This window comes from Abramis brama (genome assembly GCF_963993115.1).
Source record: "Abramis brama genome assembly, chromosome: 2".
Lineage (NCBI taxonomy): Eukaryota > Metazoa > Chordata > Actinopteri > Cypriniformes > Leuciscidae > Abramis > Abramis brama.
This window is the reverse complement of record NC_139964.1, coordinates 10,349,588-10,368,262: the sequence shown is the minus strand read 5'-3', so window position 1 is coordinate 10,368,262 and position 18,675 is coordinate 10,349,588. Positions and strand designations below refer to the sequence as shown.

The window sequence follows — 18,675 nt, the reverse complement described above, 5'->3', positions numbered from 1 at the left end:
AGAGATAGTGAGCATGTGTGGTGAGAGAGAGAGAGAGATAGTGAGCATGTGTGGTGAGAGAAGAGAGAGAGAGAGGAAAGAGTGTGTGAGTGTGTGAGTGAGTGAGTGAGTGAGAGAGAGAGAGAGAGAGAGAGAGAGAGAGAGAGAGAGGGAGAGAGAGAGAGCTCTTCATAACACAGGCCACCAGCGGCTCACAGATAAAGCAGAAAATGATCCAGATCTGTGATCATAAACTTCTCATATTTCTCCTGCTCATCATGTCAGGTAAGAGTTTATTCTGTGTTTCTGGGTCTTTCTAAAACAGCTCCTGTTCTCAATCAGGTCCATGTTCGCTCTGAGCTGAGTTTCTCTCTCTTATGTTTTTAGTCGTGGCGTGTGAGACGACGGAGATCTTGACTTTCACTGGTTATGAAGGAGGAAAAGTTGAAATACGCTGTCCCTATGAGTCTGGATATGAAGATAATAATAAGTATCTCTGCAGAGGAGAGTGTGAAGTAAGCCTAGTGAAAGATAAATTGAAAGACATTCCTGTTGAATCTGGATCTACCGCTAAAGACAGGAGATTCTCTCTGACCGATGACAGAACGACCCGCATCTTCACCGTCACCATCACTGATCTGAGAACAGAGGATCAAGGCCAATACTGGTGTGGTGTGAGGACAGGACTGGGAAAACTTGATAAATACACAGAGATTATCCTGGAAATTAAACCTGGTAAGTCAGAATATTCTGCATGAGTGAAGTGGACAGTGCACACAGATATGGTGTAAAACACATATAATCATAACTAATATATCAGTAACATCAGAGAGGTCTGTGTGTGTCTGAGAGAGCGCTGTATCACGTGTTGAAAGATATAAAGAGGCGAGATGACAGAAACCACAGTATCCTCTGTAGATGATGATAAGCGTGTGTGTTCACACCACAGACACTGACCCCGCATCACTTCCTCACACACAACACTGTCTCAGTTATGGAGAAATCGCTCATTCAAAACACAAAGTATACATTATCTGTACACAAATGTTCAGGTCCTTCTGTAGTAAAATACATTTTCATTTTATATTTTTTCCATTATCAGTCTTTGTTAACAGAGAAGCCGTTCACACCAAAACAGCTGACATGATTTACATTAGACTAAACAGCCCATACTGTCACTATAACAGAGACTCAAGGATGCAGAATTAATGAGAATTTGGGATATTAAATCTCTCATTTATGCCCTGATTTAGTGTCTGTCGTGTCTCGTGTGACTGGAGAACATCTGAACATCACCTGCCATTATAACAGTGATTTGAAGAACAAGATCAAGTTCATGTGCAAAGGAAGCGACCCGTCGCTCTGTGAGACATCGGGTATCAAAGTTTCATCAGAAACAAACAGTAACGGCAGATTCTCTCTGAGGGATGATGAATCTACAGGAGTTTTTACTGTGACCATCACTGATCTGACACTAGAGGATTCTGGGATATACTGGTGTGGAGCTGGAGAGACGGGACAAAAGAGGAAGAACAAGTGGATTTCAGTGACACATCTGAACATTAATAATGATGGTAAGATGCCATCAGCCTTTTTACATGGCTGATAATGATATCTTTATAACTAGTGAAAATGCTAAACACACATGGCTGGTCACACGTACAGCGCTATACAGTATTTGCACCACACCCTTGACTCTAATGAAGTGTTACTAACAGCTGTGTCAGGGGAAAGTACAAAGAGATCACGTGATCTTCTGTCATTATTAGACTGTGAAAATTAAACTATATATATTCTGAAAATGCTCAATATATAAAAAGCTTTGTTTAATCTTATAGTTTTGCATTCTCGTCATACCTGCAATAAACATCAGACTGTCATGCATTAAACCTAATGATTATTTGTGCTTCAGTCACATCAGCGAGGACGTCATCGACACCAACCACAACAGCTTCAGTTTACACCAGTAAACCAGCGACTGAAGATCCCGTCACATCTGTGTTTCCTTTATCATCCTCAACAACATCACCTTCAGTGTTATTGAATTTCTCATCATCTAATAATGCAATGTCATCTCAAACTAAATCAGGTATGATGAGTTCAGTTGCTTAAACTTTTGAATGCCCGTCCATGTTTTTTTTCTCAAGTTTCCTTAAAAATAGGACATTTAAAGTCATATTCACATAGTTTTGTCGTCTGTTTTTCCAGGTTTTAACATGTTCATCATGTTGGTGGTCATAGGGATCCTGACAGGCTGTGGATTCTCACTCTTCATGTACTTCAGATGGAGACAAAACAAAAAAGGTAACCGTATTTCTCACGAATCATTTATATTACCTCTCATTTTCATAGTCAAACTAGACTTCAGTGTCACAAAACAAAGGTTACTAATAAATTTTTCCAAAACAGGAAAGCAGCCCAGAGATGTTGTTCAAGGCCCGACCGAGCATCTGCCCAACAGAGATATGAAACCAAATGGAGAAGTGAGTTCTCTTACGAGAGGTCTCTCGTACTGCGTTGAAAACGCTAAGGGAAAAACTCTTTTTCACGAAATACTGAAGCAAAAAAATTATCCTTTAATTTTGAAATAATGTAAAGCGTATTGCAGCAGCACGCAGCCATGGGCGAGACGGCCATAAGCCTATCGAGCGAGGCCTGTGGTGACGTCAGGCCAATGAGGGCGCTTTGCGCCCTCCTCGCCACTTCCCGCCGAAACGGGCGTGGCTTAGTCCTATAAAAGGAGCTCGAAAAGGCTGATTCACTGATTTTTCATCTCTTCAGCGAAGCTCACGCATCGTTGGATCACGAGAAGAAGCAACGCGTCGTCTGAGAAGCACTTCAGCGGGACGAGTCACTTACGGAAGCTGCTGGCCCAAAAGCTGCTCGCGCGAATCTTTTCCGCCGCTGGGCAGGCTGCGTCTGCGCTACACACCATGGCTACACTGCAGATCTTTCAGGGAGATCTCCTCCGTCAGCTGGATGAGATGGGACCTGATGCGATCTGCCTCTCGGACTTAAGAAGCGCTTCGGATCTCTCTCCGCGCTACTAAGTCCGCTGCACAGGCCATGGGACGGTGTATGGCTTCCGCCACTGTAGCTGAGAGACACCTGTGGCTAACGCTCTCGGATATGGCTGAGTCTGAGCGCACCGCGTTCCTCGACGCCCCACTATCTTCTGCTGGCCTCTTCGGATCCTCTGTCAACGAGTTCGTAGAGAGATTCGCCGAGGTCCAGAAAGCGTCTCAAGCCTTTAAGCACTTCCTTCCGAAGCGCTCTAGCTCTTCGGCGAGTCGTGCTAAACCGGCCCCACGGAGCTCTCAGCCACAGCCTCCCCCTCCTGCTGCTTCATCGCAACACCGACAGCAACGCAGCTCGAGGCCCCGCTCTCGCTCTGCCAACCGTCGCCCCGCTCCGCGTGGGCCGCGGCCGAGGATTGCGGTGAAACCGGAAGCCCCGAAAACATCCTAGCATGCCTAGGAAAGCGCCGGTGTGTGAGTCCCGCTGCGGCCGGACTCTCACCCAAGCGCGCCGCTGTTTCAGTTCCAGGAATTGCGACTGTCTCAGCGTCTTCTGCAACGCAGTTGCCCGCTTGCCTGCACACAAAAGCCGTTTTTACGGCTACCCAGATAAATCCTGTAAAGAGTGTATTTTCTGGTATCCCGGCCACGGCCGATGGTGCAATAAATGTAGCGCTGATGCCCACTCCTTTGTGCCCATCCCTACACACAAGCACAGCCCTTCACACAGGGCGCGCGCCCATAAAATCGACTCAGGTCGATCGCGCAAACAACATAGTAAACGTGCCCACTTCCCAGTGCCCACAAACACTATGTCACACATGTCACAGGGTTTCTGTAAAAACGAAACCTGTGCGCGCTCGCTCTGCCCAGGCAGACAGCGCGTCCAAAGCAGTAAATGTGCCCGCTTCCCCGCGCCCACACTTACTCACAGACACCATGAGTCCTTCGGGACCCGCTCAGCCCTCCCTCACTCGGTTAAGCACCGTAGTCGGGTTGAGGACGAGCGTTCTGCCCGCTGTGATCAGCGCGCCCCCCGCCTCGAATGTCGCGGGCATCCCGCCTATGTTGCAGCACACCGAAGCACCTCTGTCGCCCGACGAACAGAGTGCGCTTCGCATCCAGCCCTTAGCCATCCATGCGGACGCATGGGCAGCGCTTCCAGGGGTTTCGGAATGGGTGCTAGGCATTATAAAGAAAGGCTACTCGCTACAGTTTTATCGACGTCTTCGCCGCTTCACAGCGCGCGTCGAGACTACGGTGAATTCAGAAGTAGCACACCTACTTCGCGCCGAAATATCAAAACTGATGAGCAAAGGGGCTATAGAGCCTGTGTCTCAAGCTCAAAGCGAAGAGGGGCTGTACAGCAGATATTTTCTGGTTCCCAAGAAAGACGGGGGTTTCAGACCCATACTGGATCTAAGACAGCTGAACAAAGCATTAATGAAACGCAGTTTCAGAATACTCACGACCAGGAAAATCCTTGCGCAAATTCGCAGAGGAGACTGGTTCATGTCGATAGATCTGAAGGACGTGTATTTTCAAATACAGATAGCGTCACGTCACAGGCGATACTTGAGGTTCGCCTTCGAGGGCCAGGCATACCAGTATACAGTCCTGCCGTTCGGCTTATCCCTGGCACCTCGTACATTTACGAAGTGCATGGACGCAGCGCTCGCACCTCTCAGACTCAGAGGCATGCGAGTGCTGAACTATTTGGACGACTGGCTGATTCTAGCTCAATCGCGATCAGAGCTCGTGGAGCACAGGACCATTTTACTCGATCACCTCGAGAATCTTGGTCTCAGAGTCAACTGGACGAAGAGTTCGCTGAACCCCAGTCAAACGACTTCGTTTCTGGGCACAGTTCTGGACTCACAGTCTATGATAGCGCGGCTGTCACCACAGCGCGTGCTAGACATTCAGCGCACGGCGAAACTTTTTCGCTGTGGCGCGACCGTCACGCTCAGGAAATTTCAGAGGATGTCTTATGGCCTCAGCATCATCAGTTCTCCAGCTGGGCTTGCTCCGCATGCGCCCTCTGCAGTTCTGGTTGAAAGAGCGGGTACCGCGCAGAGCGTGGGCATCCGGTTGGCTGCGTCTCAGGGTCAATCAGAGCTGTGTGGAAGCTCTAAAACCTTGGAAGTCGAGCGACTGGTACCAATCAGGTGTAAGCCTGGGGACTTCCTCGAGAGTGATAGTGGTGTCGACAGACGCCTCCACATCGGGATGGGGAGCGCTGCTCGAGGGCAGAGCGTTTTTCAGCCTGTGGTCAGAACGCGAAAAGCTCCAACATATCAACTGCCTGGAAATGATGGCAGTGGACAACGCGCTGACGCGTTTTCGTCCCCAAATCAAGGACCAACACGTCTTAGTCCGTTCGGACAACATGTCTGTGGTGTCCTATATAAATCGCCAGGGCGGTCTCACATCCTTAAACCTGTACAGGCTGGCGGAACGCCTCCTTTTATGGGCTCAGCGCAACTTGCGCTCGCTGAGAGCAGTGCATGTGCCAGGGATCCAGAATCTGGGTCCAGACAGACTGTCCAGGAACAACATTCCTACGAGCGAATGGTCTCTACACCCGCAAACAGTCCAGCTGTTGTGGGAGAGATTCGGCAGAGCGGAGGTGGACCTGTTCGCGTCCCACGAAAACGCTCACTGCCCCGCGTTCTTTTCCAAGAGCGAGAGCGCGCTGTCCCGAACGTGGCCGCGCTGTCCGCTCTATGCTTTCCCCCCCCGTCTCCCTCCTGCCTCAGGTGTTAGAACGGATCAGGGAAACGAAATGCTCAGTGCTGCTCGTAGCGCCGCTCTGGATGAACCAGCTGTGGTTCCCAGTCCTGATGCAGCTAGCAGACACTGCCCCGTGGCCAGTGCCATTGAGGAGGGACCTCCTCTCGCAGGCCAGGGGTTCGATTTGGCATCCTCACCCGGAATTGTGGTCCCTCCACGTGTGGGCGCTCAACGGGTACCCGCTGATCTCTCAGTAAGGGTGCTAAACACTATCACTCAGGCTAGAGCACCGTCAACCAGACGGCTTTACGCCTCAAAGTGGTCAGTATTCTCCAGCTGGTGCACAGCTCGGGGTCTTTCACCCCTCGATTGTGAGGTGACGGAGGTTCTCTCCTTCCTACAGGAGCTGTTGGATAAGGGCAGAGCCCCTTCCACGCTCAAAGTCTATGTGGCGGCTATCACAGCGTTTTCTGAAACAACGCTCGGTCAGTCATTAGGGAGGAACGATCTAGTCATCCGCTTCCTCAGGGGAGCGAGGAGGCTGAATCCTCCCAGACCTCCTTCAGTCCCTATGTGGGACCTCTCTACAGTTTTGGAGGCCATGAAAGGTCCCCCTTTCGAGCCCATCCAAACGGCTAGCCTCAAACATCTGTCATTCAAAACAGTGTTTCTGTTGGCTCTCGCTTCAGTTAAGCGCGTAGGTGACCTGCACGCGCTCTCGGTGAGCGCAGCGTGCTTAGAGTTTGGGCCAGGTGACTCGAGAGTCATACTCAAACCTAGGCATGGTTATGTGCCAAAATCCCTCAACACACCGTTTCGGGCTCAGGTTATCTCCCTGTCTGCCCTGCCGGTGTCAGACGAGGAAGGGGACTCAAGTTTTCTCTGCCCTGTAAGGACCCTGAGAGCTTATGTGTCTCGCTCTTCTGTCTTTAGACAGACTGAGCAGCTATTTGTCTCGTTCAGTGGACGTTCCAAGGGAATGGCTGTTTCGAAACAAAGCCTGTCCAGATGGATAGTCGATGCTATAGCGCTAGCTTACACTGCCAAGGGTCTTCAGTGCCCGTTGGGTGTCAGAGCGCATTCCACGAGAGGCGTTGCCTCATCGTGGGCTTGGTCTAGTGGGATTTCCTTACAAGACATATGTATGGCGGCAGGCTGGGCCTTGCCGTCTACATTTATTAGGTTTTATAACCTAGAGGTCCCCGCTCTACAGGCTAAGCTATTGTCGGTATAATCAAATCAGTGGTCTGATTAGGACTCTGAGGCGCAGTGCGCTGCCGGCTATCATATGGGCAGTATTGCGTAAGACCCACATATTCCCACATTAGTTCAGGCTCCCCGCCTTGTCTATGTGATGTCATGTTACTGCGTCAGTGGACGTCACCATATAGGGGCAGAAGGGTTCCCTTCCTGTTCCAGGACTCTCTGTGAGTCCCTCTAGTGATTTATGCTTGATAAATCCTGGGTTTCCAGGTTTATGGGTGATTAATCACAGTACGCACGGCGTTTTGCACTGGTTCCCCTAGCGTTTTCAACGCAGTACGAGAGACCTCTCGTAAGAGAACGTACTCGGTTACTAACGTAACCTCGGTTCTCTCTAGAAGAGGGAACGAGTACTGCGTTTTCTGGCCGTGCGTACGGTTCACTCTGGTTCGCTTCGGCGATGAATAAAATCAGTGAATCAGCCTTTTCGAGCTCCTTTTATAGGACTAAACCACGCCCGTTTCGGCGGGAAGTGGCGAGGAGGGCGCGAAGCGCCCTCATTGGCCTGACGTCACCACAGGCCTCGCTCGATAGGCTTATGCAGTTGCCACAGAGCAGCCAATGAGCGAGCGAGCCGTCTCGCCCATGGCTGCGTGCTGCTGCAATGCGCTTTACATTATTTCAAAATTAAAGGATAATTTTTTTGCTTCAGTATTTCATGAAAAAGAGTTTTTCCCCTAGCGTTTTCAACGCAGTACTCGTTCCCTCTTCTAGAGAGAACCGAGGTTACGTTAGTAACCGAGTACGTTTCATCATGCATCTGTTTGAGTTTGATCTTTATCTTTTATTTGTGGGTTCTAATCTAACCATTTGTTTGTGCTCTGCTCTTCTCTTCTCTTCTCTTCTCTTCTCTTCTCTTCTCTTCTCTTCTCTTCTCTTCTCTTCTCCTCTGTCAGGCCACTCATGCTGACTCTGATTATGATGAGATCGGGAACACACCTGATCATCCTGTCTACAGTTCGGTCTTTCCTGTGTTTGATGAGCACGACACCTCTGTTTATGCTTTAGCACAATTACCCAGCAGCCCCTCTGATAATCTCAACTACTCCACCGTCAAGTTTACAGCTACACGTCTCTCAGACAGGACTTCTGACGGGCAGGACACATCTGACTACGCCACCGTTAGACCATAAACACTGTGGACATTCATGGACATCAGGTTGATTAACAGTTAAACCTGAATCACGCCAAACTTAAAGGTGCAGTCTATAAGAATTACAACTAGTGGTCGAAATAGGTACTGCAGTCGAATTCATAATATCGGAGATCGTTGTTTCTCCCGCCTCCACAGACTCGACGGCGCTCACACGGGTTGTCAGATTGAGCACACGCAACAGGAATGAGCAGACATTGGAAACTGGCAAATTGGCCACGTAAAGTTTCACAGACCAAAACAAAAACAAATATTCCAGCCTGGAAACACACATTTCAAAGTATAATAACTGGCTGTAGAAGTGTTTTTCAGAGAAACGAGTCAATATATCCTCAATATATGCAAACATATTATGGTATTTTTATGCTTTAGTATAGATTGAAAAAAGTTACATACAGCACCTTTTAGAATGAAACTCCTTGAAATCTGTTTCCTTGGTATTATTTTGGATAAATCATCAGAGATATAAGATTGTTTGACATATGCTTGGTTACATTTATTTATTTATTTATTTATTTATTTATTCATATCTACAAGTCCTAGACCAATTTCGAGCCGACGTCACAGTTACGTCACGGCGCTAGCTGGAGCAAAACAAAGGGGAAATTGGAGGTGGCCAATACAAACCAGCACAGATTCGGCTACATAATAAGGAGCTTAAATTATTATTATTGTTATTAAATGTCATCTTGTTGTGTTGTTGGGTGCAAGAATCGACAGAATACAGGCTCCAATTTGAAATTTTATCGCATAATGTTTTCTAAATTATTGTGATTATTTGTGAATCATCTATGATTGTATACACAAGTCTTGTGACCATTTAGTACAGTTATAGGCATCTAAATATGTATATGCCCTCAGTTTCTCTTTACGCTCAGTTTCTCTATCGGGTAGGTGTAGAAGTCAGGCCACTCAACTGGAGGAAGTGTTAAGCGTGTACGGGTCAGCTAGCCAATCTGGGATGTCCGTTAAAATTAACTTTTGCAAATAACAATCGCGGTCCTGGACAGTGAGTGACCTTGCACATTAAGATAAAATCGGATTTTCTCCAGTCATTGTTAAAAACAAGCTAACAAAACTTGCAAACTAGCGTTAGTGAAGCGGCCAGAGGGATCGTTCTGCCTCCACCTAAGCTCCGCCCACATAAAAAACCTCACCATGTTTACCAGCTGAAAAGGGGTCTATTACAGAACAATAAACCAAACAAAATACATAGTGAAGGATTAAATAAGTGCAGAAAGGAAATGTTGTAGTGCATTAATGAAAGTAAAAATAAAAATCATAACAAAAAGCTGTGTAACAAAGAATATATGCCGTGTTATTACAACCCGCCCATTTTCGGCCACTCTAAACACATTTTCTGATGCCACTTTCTTTCAATAATAAATGCATTATTAGTGCAACCTATTGTTTTTTTTTTTTCATTCAAATTTGATATGCACTGATATGCTCACACAAAAATCGCTGCAAAAGATGCTTTCCAACAGGTTTTATCGTAGTTTTTGTAAAACACACAAAAAAAAAAACTTGGACAAAAACTACGATAAAACCTGTTGGAAAGCATCTTTTGCAGCGATTTTTGTGTGAGCATATCAGTGAACACCCCTGACCACTCGGTGAGTTTCATGTCTTTGTAAACAAAAGTTTAATGTGTTTTTTGGAAAGATTGTTCCAGTGCCCATAGGCTGCCATTCTGGAGGTGGGGGGGGGGGGGGGAAGCGAAAGAAACCTAAAATTCTCGGGACAGCAGCATGTGTCCAAATTTTAATCTTAACCGTTCTATTTCATCAGAAACGATCTGTAAACAGGGCTTTAAAGGGACACTCCACCCATTAGCATTAAGCTTTGCATTGTTAGAAACCCAGTCATACTGTTGAATGGTCGTGCAACACTCTCTCAGACGCACTCCCTGAGACGGGAGAAATCCGTTATTTACCTCTTACACTTCCTCCTACAATGACGCAAAAATCGTCGCATTTTGCGTCATTGTAGGAGGAAGTGTAAGAGGGGGGGATTTCTGTTGAGACTACAAGCACTAGTTCCTCATCTCTCCAATCTTTCCCAGGGGCGGGACCCGCTCACGCTACAGACCTATTACAGATCAGTGGGTGGGACTTTACTCTCTGAAACTGAAAGCAATATCCTCCATCTTGTTTGAAGCTAAGCTAACAGGCGCTGTGGAGACAGATGTAAAGTTATGACAATAGCGGAGGAGAGTGCTCAATATGATATAGAAGAAGAGGATTTCGGAAGTCTGATGCTTGAATCAGGTGTTTGTGGCTACCTTTACAAGCCGGATTATAACGAAGAGCAGCCGAGGCAGAAGACCTGCCTGCCGCGGACGAGGAGCCCGGACTGGCTCGAGTTAGGGCGGACTGGTGGCGCCGGTGATCTCACTATGCAACTACGAACCGCTACGAACACAGAGATAGAGTCCGTCTGCGGCAAAGAATTTCGATGATGACAATTTCTCCTGGACGAAATCTCTGAATCAGACGAGGACACGGACGTTTGTGTTGTGAACTATCCTTGTTTCGCGCCGCATATGTTCTGAATGAACATCCAGGTACCATGCAATAATTCACCTTTTCGAAAGAAATACAAACGAGGAGTAATGCACTAATGAGTTCGCCAACTAACTAGACATTTTGTGTGAAATGAATTTCAAGCTCTGGTGGTAGCTAGCCTTGTAGACGGAAGAGTGATTTCTCTTATAGGCAGATATGCGCTTTCTGGATTAGTGGGAGTGGCTTGCGGAGCTGTGCAATGTGGTGCATTGTGGGAGTTGTTGTCTTTCATACAAATGCGTCCTGAAGTTATTTTTTGTCTTTCCTCGGTCACGAAGGCACCAAATTCAAAATTTATTTTACATTTCGACTACATATATGACCCACTTTAAATAAAAAACAATGTTCAAATGGGTGGAATGCCCCTTTAAGTGTAAAATACCGAACTTGTCCTTTAACCCTGATGCACAGTTTAATATACTTAATGTTTGACTGGGCATATTTTTAGCTACTCAACCAAGACATATCCAGCTGTTTTTTTTTTTTTTAGGATATCCCCCAACAGATCGGTGGTATAGACTGTGGAGTCTTCATGTTGATGGTGAGACATTATGTTTTGATATAAGTAAACCAATGATTGTGAGGTGTTTTTTTTTTTTTTTTAGTTGTTAAATAAGTTGTTAAATAAATAATTTGACATTTACAGAGATAATGTTCCTTAATTTTTGCTGTTTTCCAGTATGCTCTACATCTTGTCTTGGGAGCACCCTTTGATTTTACATCTGTAAGTGATTTCCAGTTCAAGTAATTGACCTTTATGATGTTGCAGCAGTTTATATAACAAGATTTCTCTATTTTAGTCTTCCAGTGCAACTTTCCAAACATACAGAGATGGTGGGCTCTTATTCCTCTGGAGAACTTTGGGGTTTTCTCTGAAAGGTAGATACTGGACATGTACTCCAGCACACCGTTACATTTGCACCCTCTTCTGATCAATTTTAAATTAACCAAGATATGTATATTCCAGTGCAGAAACCCTACAAGAGTCCCTTCCAAGTGAAGAACAAGTTACGCTTAGCAGCAGTGAGGCATGTCTCAAATATAAACACACGCATATCTGAGTGTGTGTGTGTGTATATATATATATGGGGCATGATTTCCCGAGTTAAGTGGTTGGGCTGGGCATTTTAATGTCTTCAATTGTGCGGGCTATAAAAGCCATTGTCGAATGCACCTAGGCAGAGCGTCATTTCCCGGATGTGGTGTGGTTTCCGCTGTTGCAATCGAAAGTGACTCTGGTCAGAGAATGTCTAATAGGAAGAGAATTGGCACTCTCTGGTTACTTCCGGTTTCTGGACTGGTTGCAGTAACACGTCTCTGTCCATGCGGGGGCGCTCGCAGGCGAGTGCAGAATGAATGGAGGTCTATGGCGAAATACCCCTCAAAATCCACTTTTCTCAAGATATATTTTTTTGTCTAGTAATTTGAATGTTGTATTCGAAAGGAGATGCAAAGAAATTACACATTGCTGGGTGTTAGATTTTTTAGAGTCACTTATTTGCTTTAAAAAGTCTTTTAAAATGTCAATGACATCATACACATCGTACGACCAGAGAGACTGCTTTACGGCAATCCTTCACTCACTCTGATGCTTTCGCGCTCTGCACTTTATTTTCTCTCAAGGCATCGACAACACAGCTGACACAGGCAAACACACAACACAGCTGACACAGGCAAACACACAACACAGCTGACACAGGCAAACACACAACACAGCTGACACAGGGAAACACACAACACAGCTGACACAGGGAAACACAACACAGCTGACACAAGCAAACACACAACACAGCTGACACAGGCAAACACACAACACAGCTGACACAGGTAAATACACAACACAGCTGACACAAGCAAACACACAACACAGCTGACACAGGCAAACACACAACACAGCTGACACAGGTAAATACACAACACAGCTGACACAGGTAAATACACAACACAGCTGACACAGGTAAACACACAACACAGCTGACACAGGTAAACACACAACACAGCTGACACAGGTAAACACACAACACAGCTGACACAGGGAAACACACAACACAGCTGACACAGGTAAACACACAACACAGCTGACACACAACACAGCTGACACAGGTAAACACACAACACAGGTAAACACACAACACAGCTGACACACAACACAGCTGACACAGGTAAACACACAGTAACACGTCTCTGTCCATGCGGGGGCGCTCGCAGGCGAGTGCAGAATGAATGGAGGTCTATGGCGAAATACCCCTCAAAATCCACTTTTCTCAAGATATATTTTTTTGTCTAGTAATTTGAATGTTGTATTCGAAAGGAGATGCAAAGAAATTACACATTGCTGGGTGTTAGATTTTTTAGAGTCACTTATTTGCTTTAAAAAGTCTTTTAAAATGTCAATGACATCATACACATCGTACGACCAGAGAGACTGCTTTACGGCAATCCTTCACTCACTCTGATGCTTTCGCGCTCTGCACTTTATTTTCTCTCAAGGCATCGACAACACAGCTGACACAGGCAAACACACAACACAGCTGACACAGGCAAACACACAACACAGCTGACACAGGCAAACACACAACACAGCTGACACAGGGAAACACACAACACAGCTGACACAGGGAAACACAACACAGCTGACACAAGCAAACACACAACACAGCTGACACAGGCAAACACACAACACAGCTGACACAGGTAAATACACAACACAGCTGACACAAGCAAACACACAACACAGCTGACACAGGCAAACACACAACACAGCTGACACAGGTAAATACACAACACAGCTGACACAGGTAAATACACAACACAGCTGACACAGGTAAACACACAACACAGCTGACACAGGTAAACACACAACACAGCTGACACAGGTAAACACACAACACAGCTGACACAGGGAAACACACAACACAGCTGACACAGGTAAACACACAACACAGCTGACACACAACACAGCTGACACAGGTAAACACACAACACAGGTAAACACACAACACAGCTGACACACAACACAGCTGACACAGGTAAACACACAACACAGCTGACACAGGTAAACACACAACACAGCTGACACAGGTAAATACACAACACAGCTGACACAGGTAAACACACAACACAGCTGACACAGGGAAACACAACACAGCTGACACAGGCAAACACACAACACACACACAACACAGCTGACACAGGGAAACACACAACACAGCTGACACAGGGAAACACACAACACAGCTGACACAGGGAAACACACAACACAGCTGACACAGGTAAACACAACACAGCTGACACAGGAAAACACACAACACAGCTGACACAGGGAAACACACGTGACACAGCTGACACAGGTAAACACACGTGACACAGGTAAACACACAACACAGCTGACACAGGTAAACACAACACAGCTGACACAGGTAAACACACAACACAGCTGACACAGGGAAACACACGTGACACAGCTGACACAGGTAAACACACGTGACACAGGGAAACACACAACACAGCTGACACAGGGAAACACACAACACAGCTGACACAGGTAAACACAACACAGCTGACACAGGTAAACACACAACACAGCTGACACAGGGAAACACACGTGACACAGCTGACACAGGTAAACACACGTGACACAGGGAAACACACAACACAGCTGACACAGGTAAACACACAACACAGCTGACACAGGGAAACACACAACACAGCTGACACAGGGAAACACACGTGACACAGGGAAACACACAACACAGCTGACACAGGGAAACACACAACACAGCTGACACAGGGAAACACACAACACAGCTGACACAGGGAAACACACAACACAGCTGACACAGGGAAACACACAACACAGCTGACACAGGGAAACACACAACACAGCTGACACAGGCAAACACACAGCACAGCTGACACAGGCAAACACACAACACAGCTGACACAGGTAAACACAACACAGCTGACACAGGGAAACACACGTGACACAGCTGACACAGGGAAACACGTGACACAGCTGACACAGGGAAACACACGTGACACAAGGAAACACACAACACAGCTGACACAGGTAAACACACAACACAGCTGACACAGGGAAACACACGTGACACAGGGAAACACACAACACAGCTGACACAGGTAAACACACAACACAGCTGACACAGGAAATGTGGTTCTGGTCCCGCTGCGGATGACACGATGCCATCAAGCGGTATCTCTGGTCGTAATCAGTCCTTCACTGACCAATCAGCGTTCATTAGCAGAATGCTAGCGTGTTATGGGCAACAACAACTCAACCTGTAAGAAATCGAAAGGACATAAGTACTCGTTCATTCAACTTTCGACCTATAACCCATGTTGAACTTGCAAAACCTACAATCAAATCTGAGATTTCTCAACGGCAATCGAGTGAAAGAGACAAATTTAGCTGTCTAGCTCCATAGACTCCCATTCATTCTGCACTCATGGGCGATCGCCCCCAGTGGAACTCTGGTGGAACTACAACCAAAATTCGGTACAATATGACTTAATAGGGAGTGCGCAGGTTCTCCGTAGACGGGCTCTGCTCTGGTTTGGTTCGGTAAAGGAGAGCGGCTGTGTTTATGGTCGCTTCCGCCGTTTTGTCACAGCTGCTCTAATCGGCTGATGGCTATGAGTTTGTATCTGTCCTCCTCCAGGTATGTGTTTAACTTATGATATCTGCTTATCAGCCGTGGAAGTGGTGCAAGTCGCAATTTGTGTTTTATTTCAGTTGATGTGTTGTGTACGGGTGACGGCTGTTGCAAATAGGCTGAGTAATTACACCTACAGCTACATCCCGGTTCCCGCAGCTGTCATTTGGTAAGTTTATAGTTTTTCTCGTTTTCTTTATAGATTATTGTATGTTAATTGTATGTTTCTTGCGCCGATTGCAGGGTGAATAACATCCTTACAGTGGCAGCACCGCTGTCTCGTCCTATGGTCGATTCGCATTGAGTCCGTGTTTGTTCTGGGTCGCGGTGGTGTTTGACCCGTGCCAACGAACTGTGTCTTTGTGTATATGTTTTGATTCAACAAAAGGCCTTGAGTGTCTTTATTTTGTGTGGTACTTAGTTGTGTTAAATTTGTTGGATTCTTTGTCTATTTAATTCAAATCAGGTCATGGAGCTGCGGCCAAACTACAGGGAAGATGCTTCAATAATAAGGGATCTCACAATCTGCACAGCACACTCACACCATTAAAGAACCCCAGTGCACGCCACAGACCACAGCACACAATGAAGAAACACCACCACCATCTATAGGGGAATGGTCGCCCTGGTCAAGAAGGCCTGCAGCTCCTAGACAAAAGAACTCAAAATACACACACACATGTTAATACAATCTATTGTACCAATTACACAACTGTAAAGAAAAGCTTAAACACAATACTTTAACTCAAAATGAACTACAACAAATGTACAAACAAATGTTTCACAATATTATCAACCAAAATAAATCAATTAACGAAAACAGTAAACTCAATTTAAACTGAGACAAAGAAGGAAAAATTAAATCAGCTTAAATAAATTCAAATAACCCAATTTCACATTAATATGGAAACAGAATTACAATACACAAGAAGAAATCAATACTAAAGATTTACAAAACCACGATCAAACAAAAATGCTAACAAAAAACAAAAAAAAAGCAAAATAACTAATACAGAAAATACCTTTGAAGTGACTTATGTAAGTCCGTATTAAAGTTGATGTGTGAGGTTGTCTAATTTATGCTTTTATGTCATTATAATAAAACTTTTGTATTTGACTGATACCTGTGTCTCCACATTTTGCTTGCCTCTGTGTAGGGAACCTGTGTAAAGCCTTTTAGTTGGATTCTTTGGGTGAAATTCCCAAGGTGGCGTAGTCACGCATTATTCCTTAATTTGATCTCAAATCTATTTGCTAAATTTAAATTTACCTGGACCACACTGGGCCTCGGTTACATATATATATATATATATATATATATATATATATATATATATATATATATATATATATATATACAGTGCAATGCATAAGTGAATACACCCATGCTAAAGTTGACTAAAAAGAGGAATAAAAAATCATATTTTGGAAATTGAACTTAATGCCTTAATTTAAAAAATTAGGAAAAATCCAACCTTTAAGGACACCAATTTTCTTTGTGAATGAATAATGTATCGTAAATAAATAAATGTTCTTCCTTAAAATACATGGTGCATAAGTGAGTACACCCCTATGTTAAATTCCCATAGAGGCAGGCAGATTTTTATTTTTAAGTATTTATTTTATTTATTTTTTAGGATACTATGCATCCTGATAAAGTTCCCTTGGCCTTTGGAATTAAAATAGCCCCACATCATCACATAGCCTTCACCATACCTAGAGATTGGCATGGGGTACTTTCCATAAGATCATCTCTCAATGCAAATCAAACTAGCTTTTAGGCTAACTGAAATAAAACCATGCCAATCTCTAGGTATGGTGAAGGCTATGTGATGATGTGGGGCTATTTTAATTCCAAAGGCCAAGGGAACTTTATCAGGATGCATAGTATCCTAATTTTTTTTTTTTAAAAATACTTAAAAATAAAAATCTGCCTGCCTCTATGGGAATTTAACATAGGGGTGTACTCACTTATGCACCATGTATTTTAAGGAAGAACATTTATTTATTTACGATACATTATTCATTCACAAAGAAAATTGGTGTCCTTAAAGGTTGGATTTTTCCTAATTTTTTAAATTAAGGCATTAAGTTCAATTTCCAAAATATGATTTTTTTATTCCTCTTTTTAGTCAACTTTAGCATGGGTGTATTCACTTATGCATTGCACTGTATATCTTACATATAATACATTTATAAGAAATATTAAAGTCACATTTTCTTTTCATATTCTGTAATGAAGGAGCTTCCAATAATCCGACACATGACAGAAGCTGTGAAATGGCTCCATTCCAACCGTCCTCTGTTTTTGCTTCCTCTTCCAGTGGAAGAGCCTCTTTTCATTAGAATGGATCAAGAAGACAAGGAAAAGGCCCTCAACAATCTCCTGGAACAATCAGAAGCTTCCAGAGAGCCCTTCGTATTTAATTGTGTGTTCAGGGATGACATGGAGTTATTTTTACAGGAATGTAAGGACAAAATGGGCCTAAGAGTGATTTTTTTTTTTTTTTCATTTGATACATTTTAAGTTTAATTTATGCAGGATTGCCATGATAAAATGGGCCTAGGAGTGAATTGATCAATAGATACATTTTAATTTAATTATTTGTTGAATATTTTTTTGTTTGTTTCTTTTTAAAACGATGCTGCTTTTTTAGATTTTTATTGAAATGTGTTAGTTTACATATAGAAAATGAATGCTGCACATGTTCTCACCTTTGGAGTAAATGTTTATTTTGAGTCTTGTGAATAAAGTATATTTCATATAAAATGCCCATAAGTTTCAAGCATTATTTTTCACCATCATGATCAGGAAGTAACTCTCATAGCGCCTCCTTCAGGTCGAACGCGGAATAAAAATAGTCCAGTCATTTTTAGCCAAAATGGGGGTCAACCTCGAATAAATTGCAACAGAAGCAAACTCAACTGATTTTGTATCCTCAATATGTCCTGAGTAAGAAAAAAAAAAATAGGAATAATCCCATTAGGGGAAAGTTTCAAGAAAATGTCTTGTTGACTCTTGTTGACACACATAACAGTAAAATACTTGATGTTGAGGTCTGACTGGAACCCATTTAGGCTACCCATGAGCATTAATACATAGAGGCAGGAAGAAGTACTTTAGAAACCAGCCTTTATTCATTTTAAAGAGACTGGGTCCGTGGGACTGTTGCATAATCAGTGCCCATGCGACTAAATGGCCAACGTGAAATACCCTGATATCTACAACTATTTGATCGAATCACCAGGTAACAGCATAATTTCACCTACGATCAAAACACACACTGTTA

The 18,675-nt window shown here is 44.4% G+C and overlaps 1 protein-coding gene across 3 annotated transcripts; it reads left to right on the top strand.

The window, feature by feature from the left end:
- LOC311077611 (CMRF35-like molecule 8) lies at positions 1–16,506 on the top strand. 3 transcript variants are annotated; one of them, XM_084106182.1, is made up of 11 exons: positions 1–264; positions 367–714; positions 1,233–1,553; positions 1,892–2,068; positions 2,221–2,283; positions 2,389–2,462; positions 7,889–8,465; positions 11,203–11,253; positions 11,392–11,436; positions 11,513–15,554; positions 15,852–16,506. In XM_084106182.1, exons 1-7 carry the CDS (start codon positions 210–212, stop codon positions 8,123–8,125), a joined length of 1,275 nt encoding a protein of 424 aa, XP_083962308.1. In that variant the 5' UTR covers positions 1–209; the 3' UTR covers positions 8,126–8,465; positions 11,203–11,253; positions 11,392–11,436; positions 11,513–15,554; positions 15,852–16,506. The 3 variants fall into 3 exon arrangements, with proteins under 3 accessions (XP_083962308.1, XP_083962307.1, XP_083962306.1); XM_084106181.1 differs by having other exon boundaries at positions 2–264; positions 2,188–2,283; XM_084106180.1 differs by lacking the exons at positions 1–264; positions 367–714; positions 1,233–1,553; ... (5 more) ...; positions 11,513–15,554; positions 15,852–16,506 and adding an exon at positions 4,864–7,734 and having other exon boundaries at positions 7,889–8,030.
- Positions 16,507–18,675: the final 2,169 nt, after the last annotated feature.